General features: G+C 37.6%; 1 protein-coding gene across 6 annotated transcripts in view; it reads left to right on the top strand.

The window, feature by feature from the left end:
* The window catches only part of PRKAA2 (protein kinase AMP-activated catalytic subunit alpha 2), a 91,362-nt gene that overhangs the window by 17,278 nt on the left and 50,586 nt on the right, over positions 1 to 23,498 (top strand). For 5 of the 6 annotated variants that reach the window (XM_058717275.1, XM_058717274.1, XM_058717276.1 and 2 more), the window contains exon 2: positions 17,900 to 18,041. The exons of the other annotated variant lie outside the window; for it this stretch is intronic. In XM_058717275.1, the coding sequence (XP_058573258.1) occupies positions 17,900 to 18,041 (142 nt within the window). The remainder of the gene's footprint in view (positions 1 to 17,899; positions 18,042 to 23,498) is intronic. 6 annotated transcript variants of the gene reach the window in all.

The raw sequence follows: 23,498 nt of genomic DNA, 5'->3' as shown, positions 1-23,498 counted from the left end.
TAGAAGGCTGATTTTATTTAGGATGATATTCTACATTTGTAAGTATGAAATCATTGTGCAGGAATAATGTCATATTACCAAATCCTGACAGATATCTTTTTTGTTGTTGTGTACTGATTTGGTCAAATGTTTTTTCTCAGCTCGTGGTTGATACATATTTAGGCAAATGTGTCTTTTGTACAGAGTCCTTCATTCAAGATAATTTAGAAATAACCTTTGTAAATATGAAAGGTTTATGAGACCTTGAATTTGAAAAGACTCTCTTTTCTGGAGTATAACTTTTGGTTAAAAAAATCAGGTTATATTTGGAATATATGGTATATCTTTGAGAAAAGGATTTTGTTGTTGTTTTTGTTGTTGTTTAGTTTTCAGTCCCAAGTGCTGTTTCCAGTCATTTTGCCAGTGGCCACAGAACTCTGTAGGGTTCAAAATATGAGAAAGGAGCAAACTCTGCCCTCCCCCTCCCCCCGAGAATATCTTTGGAGATAGCAAGATACTGGAATCACAGTTCTAGCATTAATTTCTTACATGAATTTTGAGTGTCTTAAGTTCTATGAGCCTCAGTTTTCTCCACAAAAATCCTTGTAGCATTTAAATAGGAACATGTGTATAAAGTACTTAATATACATAGAGGCACACACACATAAGTACAAAGTGCCCAGTATGTTGCAAGCATTTATTATTATTATTACATGCCTTTGAGAAATACCTTTCTTCCTATTGATACCATAGCCACCTATCTCCAAATTGCTTTCCTTCCTGAGCCCCAGAATTGTCTGCTCCTTTCACCCTGCTTTTGGAGACCCACTCTGGTTCCTTTTCTACAGCACTCTGTACTTTTTCTTTTATTTCTTAGATCTTTGCTACTGAAAATGTAAATCCATGGACCAGCAGAATAAAGAACTTTTTTTTGTTTTTTGGTTTTTGGTTTTTTTTTTTTTTTGAGAGAGAGTGTGCACGCTTTCACATGCAGGTGAGGGGAGGGGAGAAACCCCAAACAAGCTTGTTGCTGACTGTGTAGAGATCTACCTGGGGAGTGGGGCTCAGTCTCTCAAACTGGGAGATCATCACCTGAGCAAAATCAAAAGTCAGATACTTGACCAACTAAGCTACCCAGGGGCCCCTTATATCGTGGTTTTAATTTACATTTGCCTGGTGAGTAAAAATATTGAGCACCTTTTCATGTATTTATTATCTACACCTTCTCTTTTCCAAATTTAGTTTCCTGGAAGACATTTGATTTCTTCTGGAATGCCTAGACTTTAAGTAAATTGCAGTCTTGTAGTTGATGGTTATTCTTCCTTCTATCAATACTTTTCCATATTTAGGAGCTCCTGGAATGTAATACCACAAGAGATTCCTTGGGATGTAGAATGTATAGATAATATTTTTTCTCTGACAGATAGTTGTTGTTTTTTCTCATATATGAGAGATTAGCACACCCAATTTGAATTCCCCTCTCAAATTCTAAAGCTGCAATAGTAGGAGTATATGAAACCTAAATTATATGTTCAAACAACCAAATATTAATGTCAGTCAGGCATTCAGTCCATACAGAAAATAGTTACTGAAGGCCAGTTATATGTCAGGCACTGTGCCAGATTCTGAGGATACAAAGATAAATGAGACACAGACCCTGCTTTGAAGGATCTGATTGGTTTAAAGAAGAAGATCAATAACAGCAACAAAATAGGTAATTATAGCACTTGATGTTCAGTGCCATCATGGAGAGGAGCTATGATTGTACATTGGAAGGTCATTTAATCCAGACATTTGAGTTGCTGGAATGAGTGGGGGAATAAGGATGGTGTTTAGGGAATGTTTGCTGGAATAGTACTTGAAGTGAACCTTAAAGACAAATGAAACTTGGACAGGTGAAACATTAGAGATTGGTGACTGAGGACACAAAGGGTTCACATGTTTAACTGCATTCATTTATTATACTCAATAAAATTCCACTGAAATTTACTAAATGCTTATCATGAGCTAAACATATGTTAGCCCTGGAAATGAGAGAAAGCACAGCTTGATGGGGAATTCAAAATAGCTCTAAATGACTAATTTATAACATTTGAGGTGAGGGAATGGTGAAAGATGATACTGGAAAGGTAGGTATATGCCAAAATATGTATTACATAAATACTGTATGGGTATCTATGAAACTAAGTGAAGCCTCTGCCATTATATGTCATTCAGATTATCTCCTCATTCCAGTTTTCTAACTAAGTACAGAGCATACTAGGATAGGTTCTAGCTTCCTAGTATCAGTGGAACATTCATTTTGTGTGGTACCATAATTTGATCTGTCTCCCAGAACTTCTGTCCAACACCATTGTTAAAAGTTCTTGAATCTTCCCTTTGCTTTTTATTTAAGTCATCTTGCTTTGTCTGCAATTGGAGAGTGTTCATAACTAATCTTTCTTGCTACGGAAGTATTTAATAATGTATTCCCAACTTTCTACCCTTGCTCCTTAAACCTAGGTCCAATTTCAAGGTCTCACCTTGAATAATATTTGTTCTTCTGATCCATGAGCATGGGACGTTTTCCATTTTTTTGTGTCGTCTTCAATTTCTTTAATAAGCTTTCTATAGTTTTCATTGAATAGACTTTTCACCTCTTTGGTTAGGTTTATTCATAGGTTTTTGGTGTAATCGTAAATGGGATTGACTCCTTGATTTCTCTTTCTGCTGCTCCATTATTGGTGTACAGAAATGCAACCAGATTCTGTACATTGATTTTATATCCTGTGACTTTGTTGAATTCATGTATTTGTTCTAGCAGCTTTTTGGTGGAGTCCTTTCGGTTTTACACATAGAGTATCATGTCATCTGCGAAGAGTGAAATTTTGACTTTCTCCTTGCTGATTTGGATGCCTTTGTTTCTTTGTGCCTGATTGCTGAGGGTAGGACTTCTAACACTATGCTGAATAACAGTGGTGAGAGTGGACATCCCTGTTGTGTTCCTGACCTTAGGGGGCAAGCTCTCAGTTTTCCCCGTTGAGGGTGATTTTAGCGGTGGGTCTTTCATATATGGCTTTTATGATCTTGAAGTATGGTCCTTTTGTCCCCACTTTCTTGAGGATCTTTATAAAAAAGGATGTTGTATTTTGTCAAATGCTCTCTCTGCATCTATTGAGAGGACCATATGGTTCTTATCCTTTCTTTTATTAATGTGATGTAACATTGATTGATTTGCAGATATTGAACCAGCTCTGTATCCCAAGAATAAATTCCACTTGATTGTGGTGAATAATTCTTTTAATGTAGTTGGATCTGGTTTGCTGGTATTTTGTTGAGAATTTTTGCATCCGTGTTCATCAGGGAAATTGGTCTATAGTTTTCCATTTTAGTGGGGTCTTTGGTTTTGGAATGAAGGTAATGCTGACCTTGTAGAATGAAAAATTGACAAAAATAAAATGTAAAAAATAAAAAATTGACAAAAGATTTCAACAGGCAAATCATTAAATAAGATACAGATGTCTGATAAACACATGAAAAGATGCTCAACATCACTAATCATTAGGGAAATGCAAATTAGGAGATGTCACTACACATCTAGTGAAATGGGTGAAATTAAAAAAGAAAATGCTGACAAACCAAATGCTGTAAAGAATGAACTAGAACTCTTTTTTAGTGAAAGAGAGAGTGTGAGCAGGGGGGGTGATGGAGAGAGAGAAAAAAAAATCTTAAAAAAAATTTTTTTAAGGTTGTTATTTTTGACAGAGCATGTGAGCACGCACAGGAGTGGCAGAGAGAGAGAGAGAGAGAGAGAGAGAATATCAGAAGCAGGCTCTAGGTTCTGAGCTGTTAGCACAGAACCCATTGTGGGGCTCGAACTCAGGAGCCAAGAGATCATGACCTGAGCTGAAATTGGATGCTTAACCAACTGAGCCACCCAGCCACCCCGAGAGAGAAGATCTTAAGTAGGTTCAACGCTCAGTGCAGAACCTGATAAGGGGCTTAATACCATGATCCTGGGATCGTGACCTGAGCCAAAATCAAGAGTCAGTGCTCATCCAGCTGAGTAAGCCACCTTATATACTACTGGTGAGAATACAAAATGGTATATAATGCTGGGAAACAGTTTAAATAAAATCTTACCATACAGCCCAGCAATCCAGTACCTAGAAATCTACCCCAAAGAAATGAAGACACATTGGCCCCACCCACCCATCCTCACCACAAACACACAAATAGCTGACTTATTTCGTAATCTCCCAAAACTGGAAACTACCCATATGGCCATCACCTGGTGAATGGATAAACAAATTGTACAATATACATACAATGGAATATCACTCAACAATAAAATGGAGTAAACTGGTATATGCAAAAGAAAAAAATTTAAAAAAATGGATGAATCTCAAAAGCATTAGAGCATAAGAAGCCAGAGTCAAAAGATTACATACTGTATGGTTTTATTTATAGAATAGTGTGAAAAGTACTGTAGTAACAGAAAACAGATCAGTAGTTGGGAGAGACTGGGGTGGAGAGAGGGACTGACTGCAAAAGGTTGTAGTGGAATTTTTACATGATGATAGAAATGAGCTACATTTGATTTTAGTGATAGTTTACATGACCATGTATGTGTAATTCATAGTACTATAATGTATTTAAAATTCATAGTACTATCTATATTTAAGAGGAGTAAATTTTAAACTTCAATAAAATGACTTTAAAAAGGAGATAAAGGTATACTTAGGGTATAGTTATATTAAATGGGAAATTTTCAGTATAGACTGGAGTGGTGAAAAAGGGAGGTGTGGAGAGGATTCCTACAGCAGGTGACTGTTCATTGAAAGAATTTCTATCAGTTATTCCCAGTTATGCTTCTCAAATGATATAAATCAGCTTCATTCTTCTGTATAACAGCTCTTCACCTTATCAAATATAAAATCCTAGAAAGCATAGATAGTGTAAGTATGCTTTTTTTCCTCATAAAATTCCATAGCTTTACAAAATATTTTGTGTAGTTTGGCGATAATTTAGAAAAAGCAAAGTAGAACACTAACGAGTGGTAAGTTTGTTGAACTCTTTAATCCGAGAAATTTTATGGGCTATAAAATAATTTATTTCCATTAGTTCATAGGTGGTAGTTTGGCAGAATTGGAAATTTGAAGTAAAAGTGAAATAATAGTGAATTAAGTAGATTCACCTGTGAATGGCAGACATCTTCAAAACAAGAGTGACTTAAGATAGTATTTTGCTCTCTTGTAACAGTCTGAGCAGGTGGTTCAGACTGTTGTTGTGCCCAGTAGCATCAAAAGCATGAGCTTCTCTTTTCTGTTGCTCCCACCTGCCTAACCAACCCTGTCTTCAAGGTACAAGATGGTGACTTTGGAATTCCAGGCTTTATGATGCAGGAAGGGATGAAGAAGCTTGTTGGGGAGATTTCTTCTAATGTGTTGTTGATCAGAACGTAGTGATATGACCACATCTAGTAACAAAAGAGGCTAGGATGTGGTCTGTACTCTGGGTAGCCATGTGCTCAAGTGTAATTTGGGAGTCTTTCTGTCTGGGATGGAAGGGTGGAATAAATACTGGGAGAGCTAGCGAGCCGTATGACAGAACTAGTTTGTTCACCGCTTTCGTCTCAAGTGTTTAGTGCTTACCATAGTAGGGATTCATTCCATGGATAGACATCCCTTGCTTGTATTGATCTTGATACTTACTTTGTATACATGATACATTGTGGCAAATTCGTCCATCCCTGATGTTTTTTGATGTTTTTTCTTATCTGTGCTCTCCATTTACAAAGAAGGTATCCCTAACAGTCTGCAGACAGGTTTATTACCATACAGAATTTATTTTAGCTCCTTTATTGCTGTTTTTTCCCCTCTACTAAAATTGGAAGTCCTGTTACTCCTCTCTTTTCATGTCTCCTTTGTTCAACATAGTCCTCGCATGTGGGAAGTAGTCAGTACATGTTTTTAGATTGAATAAATGCATGGAAATAAAACTGATGAACCCAATCCTTTCCTTTCAGTTATTCTATAGCCCTAATACAGAAGAAATTCTTTGTCTTAAATCTGTTTTTCTTAAAAGATTTTTAGGAATATTCTTTTGGCTTTCAGATGGAATATGATTATGAGATAACTTGGATTTAATTAGTTATTACTCAGTACTAATTCACTTAAGTTATTAGGCAATAGGGGCTGATTTAGTTCAGGAAAAAGAAGAGGCAATCTCAATGCATTTGCCTTTTTTTTTTTTTTTTTTTTTTTTTTTAGATTTTATTTTTAACAATCTCTGCACCCAAAGTGGGGCTTGAACTCATAACCCCAAGATCAAGAGTCTCATGCTCCACTGACTGAGCCTGCCAGGCACCCTCGATGAACTTGACTCTTTTTTCTTTTTTTTATTATGAAATTTATTGTCAAATTGGTTTCTATACAACACCCAGTGCTCATCCCAACAGGTGCCCCCAATACCCATCATCCCCCCCATCATCCCCCCCCCCCCCCCCATAAACCCTCAGTTTGTTCTCAGTTTTTAGGAGTCTCTTATGGTTTGGCTCCCTCCCTCTCTAACCATTTTTTTTCTTCCCCTCCCTCATGGTCTTCTGTTAAGTTTCTCAGGATCCACACAGGGGTGAAAACATATGGAATCTGTCCTTCTCTGTATGACTTATTTCACTTAGCATAACACTCTCCAGTTCCATCCATGTTGCTACAAAAGGCCGTATTTCATTCTTTCTCATTGCCACGTAGTATTCCATTGTGTATATAAAGCACAATTTCTTTATCCATTCATCAGTTGATGGACATTTAGGCTCTTTCCATAATTTAGCTATTGTTGAGAGTGCTGCTATAAACATTGGGGTACAAGTGCCCCTATGCACCAGTACTCCTGTATCCCTTGGGTAAATTCCTAGCAGTGCTACTGCTGGGTCATAGGGTAGGTCTGTTTTTAATTTTTTGAGAAACCTCCACACTCTTTTCCAGAGCGGCTGCACCAGTTTGCATTCCCACCAACAGTGCAAGAGGGTTCCCGTTTCTCCACATCCTCTCCAGCATCTATAGTCTCCTGTTTTGTTCATTTTAGCCACTCTGACTGGTGTGAGGTGATATCTGAGTGTGGTTTTGATTTGTATTTCCCTGATGAGGAGTGACGTTGAGCATCTTTTCATGTGCCTGTTGGCCATCTGGATGTCTCCTTTAGAGAAGTGTCTATTCATGTTTTCTGCCCATTTCTTCACTGGATTGTTTGTTTCTCGGGTGTGGAGTTTGGTGAGCTCTTTATAGATTTTGGATACTAACCCTTTGTCCGATAAAGTCATTTGCAGATGTCTTTTCCCATTGCTTTGGTTGCCTTTTAGTTTTGTTGATTGTTTCCTTTGCTGTGCAGAAGGTTTTTATCTTCATGAGGTCCCAATAGTTCATTTTTGCTTTTAATTTCTTTGTCTTTGGGGATGTGTCAAGTAAGAAATTGCTGTGGCTGAGGTCAGAGAGGTTTTTCCCTGCTTTCTCCTCTATGGTTTTGATGGTTTCCTGCCTCATATTCAGGTCCTTTATCCACTTGGAGTTTGTTTTTATGAATGGTGTAAGAAAGTGGTCTAGTTTCATCCTTCTGCATGTTGCTGTGCAGTTCTCCCAGCACCATTTGTTAAAGAGACTGTCTTTTTTCCTTTGGATATTCTTTTCTGCTTTGTCAAAGATTAGTTGGTCATACTTTTGTGGGTCTAGTTCTGGGGTTTCTATTCTATTGCATTGGTCTATGTGTCTGTTTTTGTGCCAATACCATGCTGTCTTGATAATTACAGCTCTGTAGTAGAGGCTAAAATCTGGGATTGTGATGCCTCCTTCTTTGGTCTTCTTCAAAATTACTTTGGCTATTCGGGGTCTTTTGTGGTTCCATACAATTTTAGGATTGCTTGTTATAGCTTCGAGAAGAATGCTGGTGCAATTTTGGTTGGGATTGCATTGAATGTGTAGATAGCTTTGGGTAGTATTTACATTTTAACGATATTTATTCTTCCAGTCCATGAGCATGGAATGTTTTTCCATTTCTTTATATCTTCTTCAGTTTCCTTCATAAGCTTTCTATAGTTTTCAGCATACAGATTTTTTACATCTTTGGTCAGGTTTATTCCTAGGTATTTTATGCTTCTTGGTGCAGTTGTGAATGGGATCAGTTTCTTTAGTTGTCTTTCTGTTGCTTCATTTTTAGTGTATAAGAATGCAACTGATTTCTGTACATTGATTTTGTATCCTGCGACTTTGCAGAATTCATGGTGGAGTCTGTCGGGTTTTCCATGTATAATATGTCGTCTGCAAAAAGTGAAAGCTTAACTTCGTCTTTGCCAATTTTGATGCCTTTGATTTCCTTTTGTTGTCTGATTGCTGATGCTAGAACCTCCAATGCTATGTTAAACAACAGCGGTGAGAGTGGACATCCCTGTCGTGTTCCTGATCTCAGGGAGAAAGCTCTCAGTTTTTCCCCATTGAGGATAATATTAGCTTGGGCTTTTCATAAATGGCTTTTATGATGTGTAAGTATGTTGCTTCTGTCCCAACTTTCTCAAGGGTTTTTATTAAGAAAGGATGCTGAATTTTGTCAAATGCTTTTTCTGCATCGATTGACAGGATCATATGGTTCTTATCTTTTTTTTTGTTAATGTGATGTATCACATTGATTGATTTGCGAATGTTGAACCAGCCCTGCATTCCAGGAATGAATCCCACTTGATCATGGTGAATAATTCTTTTTATATGCTTTTGAATTCGATTTGCTAGTATCTCATTGAGAATTTTTGCACCCGTATTCATCAGGGATATTGCCCTGTAGTTCTCTTTTTTTACTGGGTCTCTGTCTGGTTTAGGAATCAAAGTAATACTGGCTTCATAGAATGAGTCTGGAAGTTTTCCTTCCCTATTTTTTGGAATAGCTTGAGAAGGATAGGTATCTCTGCTTTAAATGTCTGGTAGAATTCCCCTGGGAAGCCATCTGGTCCTGGACTCTTATTTGTTGGGAGATTTTTGATAACTGATTCAATTTCTTCGCTGGTTATGGGTCTGTTCAAGCTTTCTATTTCTTCCTGTTTGAGTTTTGGAAGTGTGTGGGTGTTTAGGAATTTGTCCATTTCTTCCGGGTTGTCCAGTTTGTTGGCATATAATTTTTCATAGTATTCCCTGATAATTGCTTGTATTTCTGAGGGACTGGTTGTAATAATTCCATTTTCATTCATGATTTTATCTGTTTGGGTCATCTCCCTTTTCTTTTTGAGAAGCCTGGCTAGAGGTTTTTCAATTTTGTTTATTTTTTCAAAAAACCAACTCTTGGTTTCATTGATCTGCTCTACAGTTTTTTAGATTCTATATTGTTTATTTCTGCTCTGATCTTTATTATTTCTCTTCTTCTGCTGGATTTGGGGTGTCTTTGCTGTTCTGCTTCTGTTTCCTTTAGGTGTGCTGTTAGATTTTGTATTTGGGATTTTTCTTGTTTCTTGAGATAGGCCTGGATTGCAATGTATTTTCCTCTCAGGACTGCCTTCGCTGCATCCCAAAGCATTTGGATTATTGTATTTTCATTTTCATTTGTTTCCATATATTGTTTAATTTCTTCTCTAATTGCCTGGTTGACCCATTCATTCTTTAGTAGGGTGTTCTTTAACCTCCATGCTTTTGGAGGTTTTCCAGACTTTTTCTTGTGGTTGATGTGAAGCTTCATCGCACTGTAGTCTGAAAGTATGCATGGTATGATCTCAACTCTTGTATACTTATGAAGGGCTCTTTTGTGACCCAGTATGTGATCTGTCTTGGAGAATGTTCCATGTGCACTCGAGAAGAAAGTATATTCTGTTGCTTTGGGATGCAGAGTTCTAAATATATCTATCAAGTCCATCTGATCCAGTGTATCATTCAGGGCCCTTGTTTCTTTATTGATCCTGTGTCTAGATGGTCTATCCAATGTTGTAAGTGGAGTATTAAAGTCCCCTGCAATTACCACATTCTTATCAATAAGGTTGCTTATGTTTGTGATTAATTGTTTTATATATTTGGGGGCTCTCGTATTCGGTGCATAGACATTTATAATTGTTAGCTCCTCCTGATGGATAGACCCTGTAATGATTATATAATGCCCTTCTTCATCTCTTGTTACAGCCTTTAATTTGAAGTCTAGTTTGCCTGATATAAGTATGGCTACTCCAGCTTTCTTTTGACTTCCAGTAGCATGATAGATAGTTCTCCATTTCCTCCCTTTCAATCTGAAGGTGTCCTCAGGTCTAAAATGAGTCTCTTGTAGACAGCAAATAGTTGGGTCTTGTTTTTTTATCCATTCTGATACCCTGTGTCTTTTGGTTGGGGCTTTTAGTCCATTTACATTCAGTGTTATTATTGAAAGATATGGGTTTAGAGTCATTGTGATATCTGTAGGTTTGATGCTTGCAGTGATGTCTCTGGTACTTTGTCTCACAGGATCTCCCTTAGGATCTCTTGTAGGGCTGGTTTAGTGGTGACGAATTCCTTCAGTTTTTGTATGTTTGGGAAGACCTTTATCTCTCCTCCTATTCTAAATGACAGATTTGCTGGATAAAGGATTCTCGGCTGCATATTTTTTCTGTTCATCACATTGAAGATTTCCTGCCATTCCTTTCTGGCCTGCCAAGTTTCAGTAAAGAGATCCGTCACGAGTCTTATTGGTCTCCCTTTATATGTTAGAGCATGTTTATCCCTAGCTGCTTTCAGAATTCTTTTATCCTTGTATTTTGCCAGGTTCACTGGCACAATATGTCGTGCAGAAGATCGATTCAAGTTACGTCTGAAGGGAGTTCTCTGTGCCTCTTGAATTTCAATGCCTTTTTCCTTCCCCAGTTCAGGGAAGTTCTCAGCTATGATTTCTTCAAGTACACCTTCAGCACCTTTCCCTTTCTCTTCCTCCTCTGGAATCCCAATTATGCATATGTTATTGCATTTTATCGCATCACTTAGTTCTCTAATTCTCCCCTCATACTCCTGGATTTTTTTCTCTCTCTTTTACTCCTCTTTTTCCATAATTTTATCTTCTAGTTCACCTATTCTCTCCTCTGCCTCTTCAATCTGAGTTGTGTTCACCTCCCTTTTATTTTGGAGCTCATTTATAACATTTTTTAGCTCCTCCTGACTGTTTCTTTGTCCCTTGATGTCTGTAGCAATAGATTCTCTATTGTCCTCTATAGTTTTTTTCAAATCCAGCAGTTAATTTTATGACTATTATTCTAAATTCATTTTCTGTTATATTGTTTAAATTGTTTTTGATCAGATCGTTAGCTGTCGCTAATTCCTGGAGTTTCCTTTGAGGAGAATTCCTCCTTTTTGTCATTTTGTATAGTCCCTGGAGTGGCGGGGAACTGCAGGGCTCTTCCTCTGTGCTGTCTGGAGTAACTTGCGTTGGTGGGTGGGGCCGCATTCAGACCTAATGTCTGCCCCCAGCCCGCCCTGGGACCACAGTCAGACTGGTGTGTACCTTATCTTCCGCTCTCCCAGGGGCAGGACTCACTGTGGAGTGGTGTGGCCTCTGCCTGGGCTACTTGCACAATGCCAGGTTTGTGGTGCTGCTTCGATGGGATCTGGCGTATTATCCAGGGTGGATCCGCAAGGTGCACAGGGGCGGGAGGGGCAGGCTCAGCTGGCTTTGCCTTCGGTGGTCCACTTTGGGAGGGGCCCTGCGGCACCGGGAGGGAGGCAGACCCGTCGGAGGGATGGATCCACAGAAGCACAGCGTTGGGTGTTTGTGGGGTGCAAACAAGTTCCATGAGGGGAACTGGCTCCCTTTGGGATTTTGGCTGGGGGATGGGCGAGGGAGACGGCGCTTCCCAGCTCCTTTGTTCCCCGCCAAGCTGAGCTCTGTCTTCTGGGGCTCAACAACTCTCCCTCCCGCTCTCTGAGTAGAGCTGTTGACTTATAACATTCCAGATGTTAAGTCCCACTGGCTGCCAGAACATGCTCTGTCTGGCCCCTCCGCTTTTGCAAGCCAGACTCGGGGACTCTGCCTTGCCGGGTGGGCTGGCTGCCCCTCCACTGCCCCGGCTCCCTCCCGCCAGTCCGTGTAGCATGCACCACCTCTCCGCTCTTCCTACCCTCTTCTGTGGGCCTCTCGTCTATGCTTGGCTCCAGAGAGTCCATCCTGCTAGTCTTCTGGTGGTTATTGGGGTAAATTAGGCAGATGTGGGTGGAATTTAAGCGATCAGCAGGACGCGGTGAGCCCATCGTCCTCCTTCGCTGCCATCTTCCTCCCCCCAATCTCAGACTCTTTTTTCTTTAAAGTTTATTTATTTTGAGAGTGAGTGAGAGAGAGCATGGGCACAGTGGGGGGAGGGGCAGAGAGAGAATCCCAAGCAGACTGGCACTATCAGTGCAGAACCGGATGTGGGGCTCGAACTCATGAACCAGGAGATCATGACCTGAGCCAAAAATGAAGAGTTGGACACTCAACTGACTGAACCACCCAGGCACCTTTGTATTCATCTCGTAGGTGAAAGTTTGTACACTTTTACTAAGCTCTATCTCCCAGCCCTTGGCAACCACTTTTCTACAAGTTTGACCTTTTTTTTTTTTTTTTTTTAGATTCTACAGATAAGTGATACAGGGCAGTATTTGTCTTTAACTGGCCTAATTTACTTAGCATAATGCCTCAAAATCCATCTATGTCACAAACAGGATTTCCTTCTTTCTCATGGCTGAATGACACATGTATGTGTGTATGTATCATCTTTATTCATTTGTTGACAGATACCTAGGTGGTTTCCATGTCTTGGCTGTTGTGAATAATGCTGCAGTGAATGTGGAAGTGCAGATACGTCTATAAATCAATCAATCAATAAATATATTTTACTATATATAAATAAATACATGTATGTCTATAAATATATATATGTATATGTATATATATATATATATACACATATATATATATTTTACTATATACTCAGAAATGGGATTGCTGGATCATATGGCAGTTCTATGAATTTTTTAAGGAAGCTACATACTGGTTTTTATAATAGCTGCACCAATGTATATTCCCACCAACAGTGCACAGGGTTCCCTCTTTTCCCACATCCTTGGCAACATTTATCTCTTGTGTTTGTGGTGACAGCAGTTCAAGCAGGTGTGAGGTGATACACATTGTGTTTTTGATTTGCATTTCCCTGATGATTATTGATGTTGAGCACTTTTTCATGGATTTGTTGGCTATTTGTATGTCGTCTTTGGAAAAATGTTTATTCAGTTCTGTCCACTTTTTAATCAAGTGTTTATTGTTTTTGCCATTGAATTGAGTTCTTTATATATTTTGAATATCAATCCCTTGTCAGATGTATGATTTGTGGATATTTTCTCCCATTCTGTAGGTTGTCTTTTCATTTTGTTTCCTTTTCTGTTGAAAACCTTTTTAGTTTGATGTAGTCCCACTTGTTCCTTTTTGTTTTTGTTGCCTTTGCTTTTTTTGTCAAATCCAAAAAATCATTATCAAGACTTATGTCAAGGAGCTTACCACCTATGTTTTCTTCTAGAAGTTTTATGGTTTCAGGTATTAAATTTAAGTCTTTATTCTATTTTGAGTTGATTTGTACATAATGCGTAAGATAGGGTTCTAGTTTCATTCTTTTATATGCGGCTATCCAGTTTTCTTAGCACCATTTATTGAAGACACTATCCTTTCTCCATTGTATATTCTTGACTCCTGTGTTGTAAACTAATTGACCATATATGCAAAGGTTTATTTCTGGGTTCTGTATCCTATTCTATTGATCTATGTGTTTGTTTTTATGCCAATATTAGACTGTTTTGATTACTGTAGCTTTGTAATATAGTTGAAATTGGGAAGTGTGATTTTTTAAGCTTTGTTCTTTCTCAAGATTGCTTTGGCTTTTGCCGGTCTTTTGTGGTTCCATATAAACTTTAGGATTGTTTTTTCTATTTCTGTGAAAAATGCCATTAGAGTTTTGATAGGGATTGCATTGAATCTGTAGGTTGCTTTGAGTAGTATAGACTTATTAACATTATCAGTTCTTCTAATCTGTGAGTGTGGTATATCTATTGTGTCTTCTTCAATTTCTTTTAATGTGTCTTAAAATTTTCAGTGTATAGATCTTTCCACCTCCTTGTCAAATTTATTCCTAGGTATTTTATTCTTTTGATGCAGTTGTACGTGGGCTTGTTTTCTTCTTCTCTTTCTGATAATTCATTGTTAGTGTATAGAAATACAAGTGATTTTTGTATATTGATTTTGTATACTGCAGCTTTATTGAATTTGTTGGCGAAGTAATACTTCATCATTAAATTGTTTTTTGAGTGATTTCACTCACTTTCTGGTTTCCTTGTTTTTCAGTTTAAGCATATGGTATTAAAAAACAAAATGGTATCAAAAAACCCATCTTTTTGGCTGTTAGAGTCTTTGGTCTTACTTCTTTGATCTGGCAAGAGCCCATATGTTCTCAGTAGTCAGTAGTTTCAATTATCAAATGGGGAAGGAGTAATTGAACTCTTTTTTTCAGTTGTATTGGCAAGGGATGCAGCATTGGTTACTCTCACTGAGACTATCTGGGATGTGAGGGGAGAAACATATTTTTTAGGCCATGCAAGCAGATGTTTGGGTATCATGAAATTCTCAAAAGTGAATAATACTACCCTACCGAGGCATTAAGAAACCATTTAAGTTATTTTAATTGAGCAGAAGAAGCTCCCTGAAATTGACTTCACCATAAAGAAGAATGAAATCTTGCCCTTTGCAACAATATGGTTGGCTCTAGAGCACATAATGCTAAGTGAAGTCAGTCAGAGAAAGACAAATACCGTATGATTTCACTCGTATGTGGAATTTAAGAAACAAAACAAAGAAAACAAGACAAAAATGAACACAGAAAAAAAAGACAAAAAACTCTTAAATACAGAGAACAAACTGGTGGTTACCAGAGGAGAGACCCCGAGGGATTGAGTGAAATAGGTGAAGGGGATTAAGAGCACTGAGGAATCTATAGAATTGTTGAATCACTGTATTGTACACCTGAAATTAATGTAACATTATATGTTAATTATACTGGAATTTAAAAAATTAATAAAAGAAAGTCCCTGAAATTGATAATATTTTTCTGGGGTCCTGGAAGCAAATTTTAGAATGTTATATTAGGTTAGATTGCTTGAACTTGATTTGCTGTCTCCCAGTTTGTTTTATATGCCGGCACAGCATTTGAGATGATAATTTACTACCTGAGAAAGTTATAAAGGTAAAAATAATCTCCAGTGACAGGAAACTCAGTTCTTCCTAGGTCAGTCCATTTCATGTTTGGATTCTTCTGACTGGGGGCACTATGTGTAGTTAAACATGCTTCCTGTGAACTGAAGGGAGATGATGACCTGAGATGACATGTGCCACCTCACACTGCATCACTTTGGACGAGTTGTTTAACTTCTCTGTGCCTCAGGTTTCTCATCTCTACTCTGGAGGATAATGATACTTCATAGAGTTGTAGGGTTGAGTGAGCAGGTTAGTTAGCACTTAGAATAATGCTTAGTACATAATAAGCAATAAATGTCATGGTTACTTTTACCATCATTAACGTATTTGTTTTAATGATTTGACTTGACTCTAAGAAATTCTTGGGAGATATTGTCACCTGACTCTTTGATTTCTAGCATATAGTCTGTGTACCATCAAGTGAAATAGAGGACATAGGTTTGGTAGAGGAAGTGGAGGAGAATGCTGAGTTTACTTCTGAACGTGCTGAATTTGAGATGTTTGTGGAATACTAGTGTTGAGATACGGAAATTTGAAGAAGAGGGCAGAGTCCTTGGCGTATGGCTGGTAATTAACATTATGAGAGATGGGTGAAATAACTTAAGGATCTACTTTGGTTATAGATGAGAAACCTGGGGACCCTAAATCTTAAAGAATAGGTGAGGCCATAAAGGAGACAATCTGAGAGTTAGAGATGGTCTGAGAACCAGGAGAGAGAAGTGACACCAAAAAAGGGAAAGGTATCAATGTTGTCTAATGCAACAGAGAGTACAGTAACCTGTGAACTGGAAAGTATACATGGCTTGATAGTTAACAGGTCTTTTGTGACCCTCTTGTATCAGTAGAGGAATAGAGGTAGAAGCCAGATAGCAGTGACTTCTGAAGGGTTAAAAGGGAGGAAGAGCAGACAATAAATGTAGACTACTGTTTTGAGAAATTTTGATGAGGCAGATGTTAAAAACTAAAGGAAGATACAGGGTAAGTGGAAGATTTGGGGGCAGGATGGAATATTGATGGGCTAAGGAGAAGGGCTGTTAGAAAAGAAAAAGGTTGAGTGGCGCCTGGGTGACTCAGTCAGTTAAGGATCTGACTCTTGATTTCAGCTCAGGTCATGATGATCTCATGGTTTGTGAGTTTGAGCCCCACATCGGGTTCTGCGCTGACAATGGGGAGCCTGCTTGGAATTCTCTGTCTCCCTCCCTCTCTGCCCCTCCCCTCACTATCTCTCTCTCTCTCCAAAATGAATAAATAAGCATTAAAAAAATATTAAAAAAATAAAAAAGGTTGAGTATAAGGAGAATAGAGAAAAGATGGGTTCAAGACCACAAGTTGATGATACTAGTCTTAAACAGGAGGAAGGTGAAAACATCTGAGACTGGAACAAAGAGAGATGTGGATATAACCAAGCCTTGAAGATAGAGGAAATTCTCCTAAAGACTTCATTTTCCCCAAAGAAAAGAAAGGGGAATTTGTTGGAAGGAGTCAAGGGTTGACTAAGTGTTTGGAGGAGAATGGTCAGTATTTAGAATAGTAATTGAAAGAAAAAGAGGGGAGGCAGATTTGTTCTCCAATGAAGGGATTTTTCATCTGAGCAGTATTTGGGTACTATGAATGTGTTATATGAAAGGGGAAGGATTATTGTTCAATTTAATGGAAGATATATTTATTTAGCATGTATTTTGTACAAAATACTGTGTTATTTCTTCTGGGAGACTTGGATGAATACTGACCGCCTTACTCAAGATGGGGGTGGGTGTGAACTATAATAGCTCATGTCATATGATATGTCAGAACCACAAATGTTTATAATAGCCTAAAATGATGATACATGAATTTTATAAACATACTGTGAGAGTTTGAAAGAAGAAGAGATCCCACTAAATATGGGGAAATAGGAAGGTTTTATGGAAAAGACAAAAAAATATATAAAATAAGGGCTACATGTGTATTTTCTGATGAAATAGTAATGAAATCAGTTGTAAGTTTTTCATCTATTACAGCAATTATTTATTCTTCTATAATACAATGACTGGCACTAACCAGAAATGAAGAAATAAAGAGATTAACAAAACATAATTCTGCTTTATCCAAAAGATGTTCCAAATTTGGCTTTTTTTTTTTTTTTGGTAGGAATGTAGAATTCAGTAATCCTTTCCACAAATATTTAAAGGACATCTCCATGTTAGGTGCTGAGGATACAGAGAAGGCTAAGATACAGTTTCTTTTTTTTTTTTTTTAATTTTTTTTTAATGTTTATTTATTTATTTTTTAATTAAAAAAAAAATTTTTTTAATGTTTATTTATTTTTGAGACAGAGACAGAGCATGAATGGGGGAGGGGCAGAGAGAGAGGGAGACACAGAATCGGAAACAGGCTCCAGGCTCTGAACTGTCAGCACAGAGCCCGACGCGGGGCTCAAACTCACGGACCGCGAGATCATGACCTGAGCCAAAGTCGGCCGCTTAACCGACTGAGCCACCCAGGCACCCCTAAGATACAGTTTCTTTCTTTAAGGAGTGCATACTCTAGTAGAAGAAATAGAAGGAAAGGAAACTGAAGATCTGTGCAATAAAAGATATAAAAGTGGTATATATGAGTAAAGAAATTTGGGGTTACAGTGGAAGGAAACATGAATAAATGATTATGTTGCTATGACAGCAAGTTTTTCCCTTTTTCTTTTCTTTAGTTGGAGAACATCAATTGACAGGCCATAAAGTGGCAGTTAAAATCTTAAATAGACAGAAGATTCGCAGTTTAGATGTTGTTGGAAAAATAAAACGAGAAATTCAAAATCTAAAACTCTTTCGCCATCCTCATATTATCAAACTGTAAGTATTTTTGTACCTGATAATGCAAAAGAAACTGTCCTGAAATAATTCCTATGAATTTATAAATAATTGTTTATCTTTAGTTAACTTTTTATAAAGTATAATTCTTTTTTTATTTGTATTCAGCAAATATTAATTCATTTAACCTCTATTAATCTTTTTTTGTATACTTTTAGTTTATAATTAAGAGTCACTTTTCAAAATTGCTACTGTTTTCGAGTGATGAATGCAGCCTTAGAAGTTGACTCTTCCCTAGTATTCACTTTAAAGGGCATTTAGGACTTTGGTATTCCTGGAGTCATTTCATAATTTTTTTTCTAGTCTATTTTCGTTAACATAACAGTATTTTCTTTTTGGAAAAGGTAGAAAGTAACTGGTAGAGATTATCCACCCTAGTATATTATTTGCAAAACTGCAGTTATTACTGTGATTACTGATACCAAAGCTCTTAGGGAGGCAAATGGATTTTTTTGATAGGATAAGTTACAAATTTAAAAGATAAGTAAATATGAAGAGATTGATAAACCTGATTAATTATATTGAAAGATAAATAATTTAAAATTGATTATACTCGTAGAAAATGTAGATACTGAGTATGGAACAGTGTTCTTTTAAATCATTTAAAGTTGCAGTTTTATATTAACTGAGAAAATGTAATATGATAAACACTGATAATTGTCTCTATTTTTTATCTTAAAAAATTGTTTTAGGGGCACCTGGGTGGCTCAGTCGGTTGAGCGGCTGACTTCGGCTCAGGTCATGATCTCACAGCTCGAAGGCTCGTGAGTTCGAGCCCCACGTCAGGCTCTGTGCTGACAGCTCAGAGCCTGGAGCCTGCTTTGGATTCTGTGTCTCCCTCTCTCTCTCTGCCCTCCCCTGCTCATGTTCTGTCTCTCTCTCTCAAAAAAATAAAATAAACATTTAAAAAAAAATTGTTTTAAAGTTTATTTTGAGAGAGAGAGGTGCAGAGGGAGTGGGGGAGGGGCAGAGAGAGAGGGAGACAGAATCTCAAGCAGACTAAGCACTGCCAGTGCAGAGCCTGACATGGGGCTTGATCCCATGAACTGTGAAATCATGCCCTGAGCTGAATCCAAGAGTCAGGTGCTTAACTGACCACCTAGGCACCCCTCTTTATTTTTTATCTTAAAGTTTGGATAGAGTTTTATAAAATAAATATTAATCTTGTTGAGTACCTGATAATGGCTAAGAACTATATTGAGAATTTTACATATATAATTTCACTGTATCCTCTTGATGAGCCTATAGGATAGGTATTATTGTCTTCAGTTTATAAATAGGGAAATTACATATCTAGAGTATCATCAGTGTGTCCAAGGTCAAATAGCCAGTAAATTGCAGAGCTGGTAGCTGATGCCATGCTGTTAATGCTTTACTCCAGTTTTTCTCAAAACAAAATTATATAAATCCCTTTTAAGGGAAAAATAAATTTGTGGATCCCTGGTCTTGCCTTAATTATTTTTAGTGTATTGTTTTTTAAGTATATAGAAACAAAGAATTAGGTATAATAAACTCCATATGCTTATAGCTTCAACACAACTATGAAACTAAAATAAATTCACAATTTAAATATAAGACAATGAATGAAGTCATTGAAATTCATAGTATCTATAGTATAATGTGACAAATAATGGTGGTTTTCAAAAAACAAATCATTGTTAGTTTAATTGTAGAATTAATAGAATGAGATCCAAGGCCATATATATTTTTTCCTTCAAATAATATTGCAGAGAATGCCTGTTGATATGACTGTACCGTAAAAAATCATTTTTAATATCTTTGAGATTTTATTTGCTAGTTCATTATAATCAGGCATTATATTTAGCCTAAACTTTGTTAGTGAGTCATCTTTGGGTGTCAGTGTTAATGAGAAACATCTCAATAACCTATAGAGATATATTATTTGCCTGTGACAAAGCTAGCATAGTAGCTGTGGTAGGCTGAATAATCCCCCTGCCCCAGATATCCTATTTCCTAGATTCTTTGACTATGTTACATTACATGGCAAACGGGAATTAAAGTTAGAGATAGATTTAAGGTTGCTGATCAGCTGACTTTAGGGAGGTTTTCCTTTATTTTCTGGGTGTGCCCATAGTAATCACAATGGCCTTTAAAAGTGAAAGAGGGGGGCGCCTGGGTGGCTCAGTCGGTTAAGCGTCCGACTTCGGCTCAGGTAATTATCTCGTGGTCCGTGAGTTCGAGCCCCGCGTTGGGCTCTGTGCTGACAGCTCAGAGCCTGGAGCCTGTTTCAGATTCTGTGTCTCCCTCTCTCTGACCCTCCTCTGTTCATGCTCTGTCTCTCTCTGTCTCAAAAATAAATAAACGTTAAAAAAAAAATTGAAAAAAAATAAATAAAAGTGAAAGAGGGAATCAGAAGACTAAGAGAAAGAGGTTTGAGGATGAAGCAAGATCAGAGTGTTAAATGTGAGAAGGACTTAATTGGCTGTTGCTGACTTTGAAGATGGAGGAAGAGGGCCATGAACCAAGGAATGTAGGCAGGCTCTGAAAGTTAGAAAATAGAGAAGTTTCCCCCTAGAGCCTTCAGAAGGCAATACAGCCTTGCTGACAACCTTGATTTTAGCCCAGTGAGGTGTATTAGACTTACATAAAACTACAAGATAATACATTTTTGTTGTTGTAAGCCACCAAATTTGAAGTATTGGCAGCAATAGGAAACTAATACAGTAGCATTCTTGCAATCCTTAAATGAGTGGCTAATCCACTTATTGCTGGGATTTGGAACATGCGTACATTTATTGTTGGTGAACTGTTGCAAATTGGTATGTTCCGTTCATCTTACTAACAACATGAATATGCAACTGTTTAGAGAAGGCTTTTTTTGGAGGGGCTTGGTGTGCTATTGGGTGACTGTGATGACTCAGTTCTCTCTCAAACCACTACCATGAAAACTTCCTTCATAACAGTAAGCTTCAGTGTCATTTGATCTTGACTTGAAGTTCACTTGATCATAAACATAAACAAGAAATAAGGCCACTGAATTTGCACAGCAGTACATGATTGATTATAAGGTTATCATCTAAGACCTATATTCTAGAAGACCCAGAGTACATTTATACCGATTTTTAAAGATTATCTTAAGAATTAAAATACTAGCTACTAGCTTGGTGACTCACCTCTCCTATTCTTTGTTTCCTTAACTTTAAAATGAGGATGTGTTTGCACTGGTATAATGCCTAGTATTTGATAAACATTGGTCTAAAGCAGGAATTGGCAACCCACCTGCTGATTCCAGTCCACTTTCATGATTAACTGTTTTTGAAACAGTTCATAGCTGACTTCAACTCCATGTTAATAATGACTTTATTCTAGTTACTGAGTGACTTCTAAGCTAAATCTCTTTGCTCTTCCTTATGGCCACTTTCTGTGAGAGGAGAAAGCTGAGAAGTCAGACCAGAAGTATCACATGCCAGAATGAGAGTGAAGGGAGATACCTCTGTATTTGCCTTGTTCCTTAACCTCATCCCTTTTAGAATGCCAACGCTGAAAGACCCCCAAGGAAACTTTGCCCATTTAAAGTATGAGTCCTAGTTCCTGTTCTATTCCTACAAACACAGATCGGATTTTGTCAGTAAGCAGTTGCAACTGTCATGAGGATTTAAAAGCTTATTATTGTTATTTTTTCTGCTCTTTATTTATTTTTGAGAGAGACAGTGTGAGCAAGGGAGGGGCAGAGAAAGACGGGGACAGAGGATCCGAAGTGGGCCCTACGCTGATAGCAGCGAGCTTGATGTGGGACTCGAATTCAGGAACCGTGAAATCATGACCTGAGCCGAGGAAGGATGCTCAGTTGACTCAGCCACCCAGCCTCCCTTAAATGCTTATTTTTGTTGTCCTATGTACCAGTGTTTTCTTGCCTTCATTTCTATAATTATTTGTCATTTTAAATTTACTTTGGCTAATTATCTCATTCTGGTTTAGGATTATTTAATTATTTGCTTATAATTATAATTATTTAATTATTTGTTTTGTGTAGGAGATATAGAATGTTCTTAGGGTTGATCGGAAAGTAATTAGTGGAGGTAAATTTAATGTTTAAAGCTCTGCTTTCTAGCCTTGGGCTTAATCCATTCAGCTTGATTGCCTCTTTAATTGTGGACTGAAATAAAAAAAAGAAAAAGCACGCATGTATCCTTGGTTTAGAACAAGCTTATTGACATAGCCTCTAACAGTGTTAGTGATTTAAATAGAGAGAGAGAGAACTGATCCTTTCAGTGGTTTTGTTTGTTTTGTGTAGTCTTGGACTAGCTGCCAAGAATAGTTCCCTTGTTACAGAATGGGCCTCTAGTTTCTCTAGCAAGAAAGCTTGAAAACCAAAAACCAAGAATGGAGGGTATTTATTGGATGATATCTCTATTAACTCAAATTGAAAAATATCACTGTGAGAAAACTGAAAGGAGAAAACAGGATTCAGAGGAAACTCCAGACTTACCCATGAACTAGAATTTGTTGATTTGATTTTTGTCTCCCCCCGCCCCCCCCCCACCATAGTTCTTGGGGAACTTCATTTTACTAATCAAAAGATGAATATTTCCTAATTTGGTAGAGCTGGTTTTGCCTATTTTTTAAATTTTTTTAATCTTATTCAGCCTGTAGACAGCTCTTTAACATTGTTCATCACCTTGAAATGTTGCAGTCCCTAGGTTTCTGTGACATCATAGTCTTGTGATTTTCTTTCTTTTTTTGCCACTTCTTAAGACTTTTCTTTATGGGCCTCTTTCTCTGCATGGCCATTAAATAATGATGCATTTCAGCAGTGTGAGCAACTGTAATCTTAGTGAACCGCCTTTGGGTGCCCCCATCTATTATGTTGGTTGTCATTTGTCACCTTTGTGCTCACGACTTCTAGACCTGTATTTCTGGGCAGGTATTTCTCCTGAATTCTGAACACATGTACTCTTTATTGGATGATTCCATTCTGAAGTCCTAGAATCATCTGAAACTAAGTTGAACTTTTCTTTCTTTTCCACACTTCTCTGTTTTTTTGTTTGTTTAGTAAAAGTACCATCCATGCAATTTTCTGAGCCTAAAACTTGGACATAATCTTTAATTCCTTTCCATCACATATAATTAATTGTTGAGTTCTGAAGCTACTTTTTCCTAAGTATCTCCTGAGTCTGTCCATTTTTTTCTGTTTTTATTGTCACTAGGTCTTTTACTTGTCTTTTGGCTGTTGTTTCTGCTTAGAAAAGTTTTCCCACACCTCCCTTCCCCTAGGCTTCCAATTCCAACTTGCCATTTAGATCTGAGGCTTTACATGTGATTGCCTCTAGAAAACCTGCTTTACTCCCTAAGACTGAGTTAGGTATCATCCTCTCTGTACCATAGCAGTCAGCTTTTCTAAAGTCCTGGGCATTACATTGTATTCACTCTTCTTCTTCTTTTTTTTTTTTTTTCTTCTTTTAGTTTCCCCCCACAAGA

The sequence above is a fragment of the Neofelis nebulosa genome, chromosome 2 (assembly GCF_028018385.1).
Source record: "Neofelis nebulosa isolate mNeoNeb1 chromosome 2, mNeoNeb1.pri, whole genome shotgun sequence".
Taxonomy (NCBI): Eukaryota; Metazoa; Chordata; class Mammalia; order Carnivora; family Felidae; genus Neofelis; species Neofelis nebulosa.
Note: the sequence above shows the minus strand (reverse complement) of the source record. Positions and strands in the feature narration are given on the sequence as shown.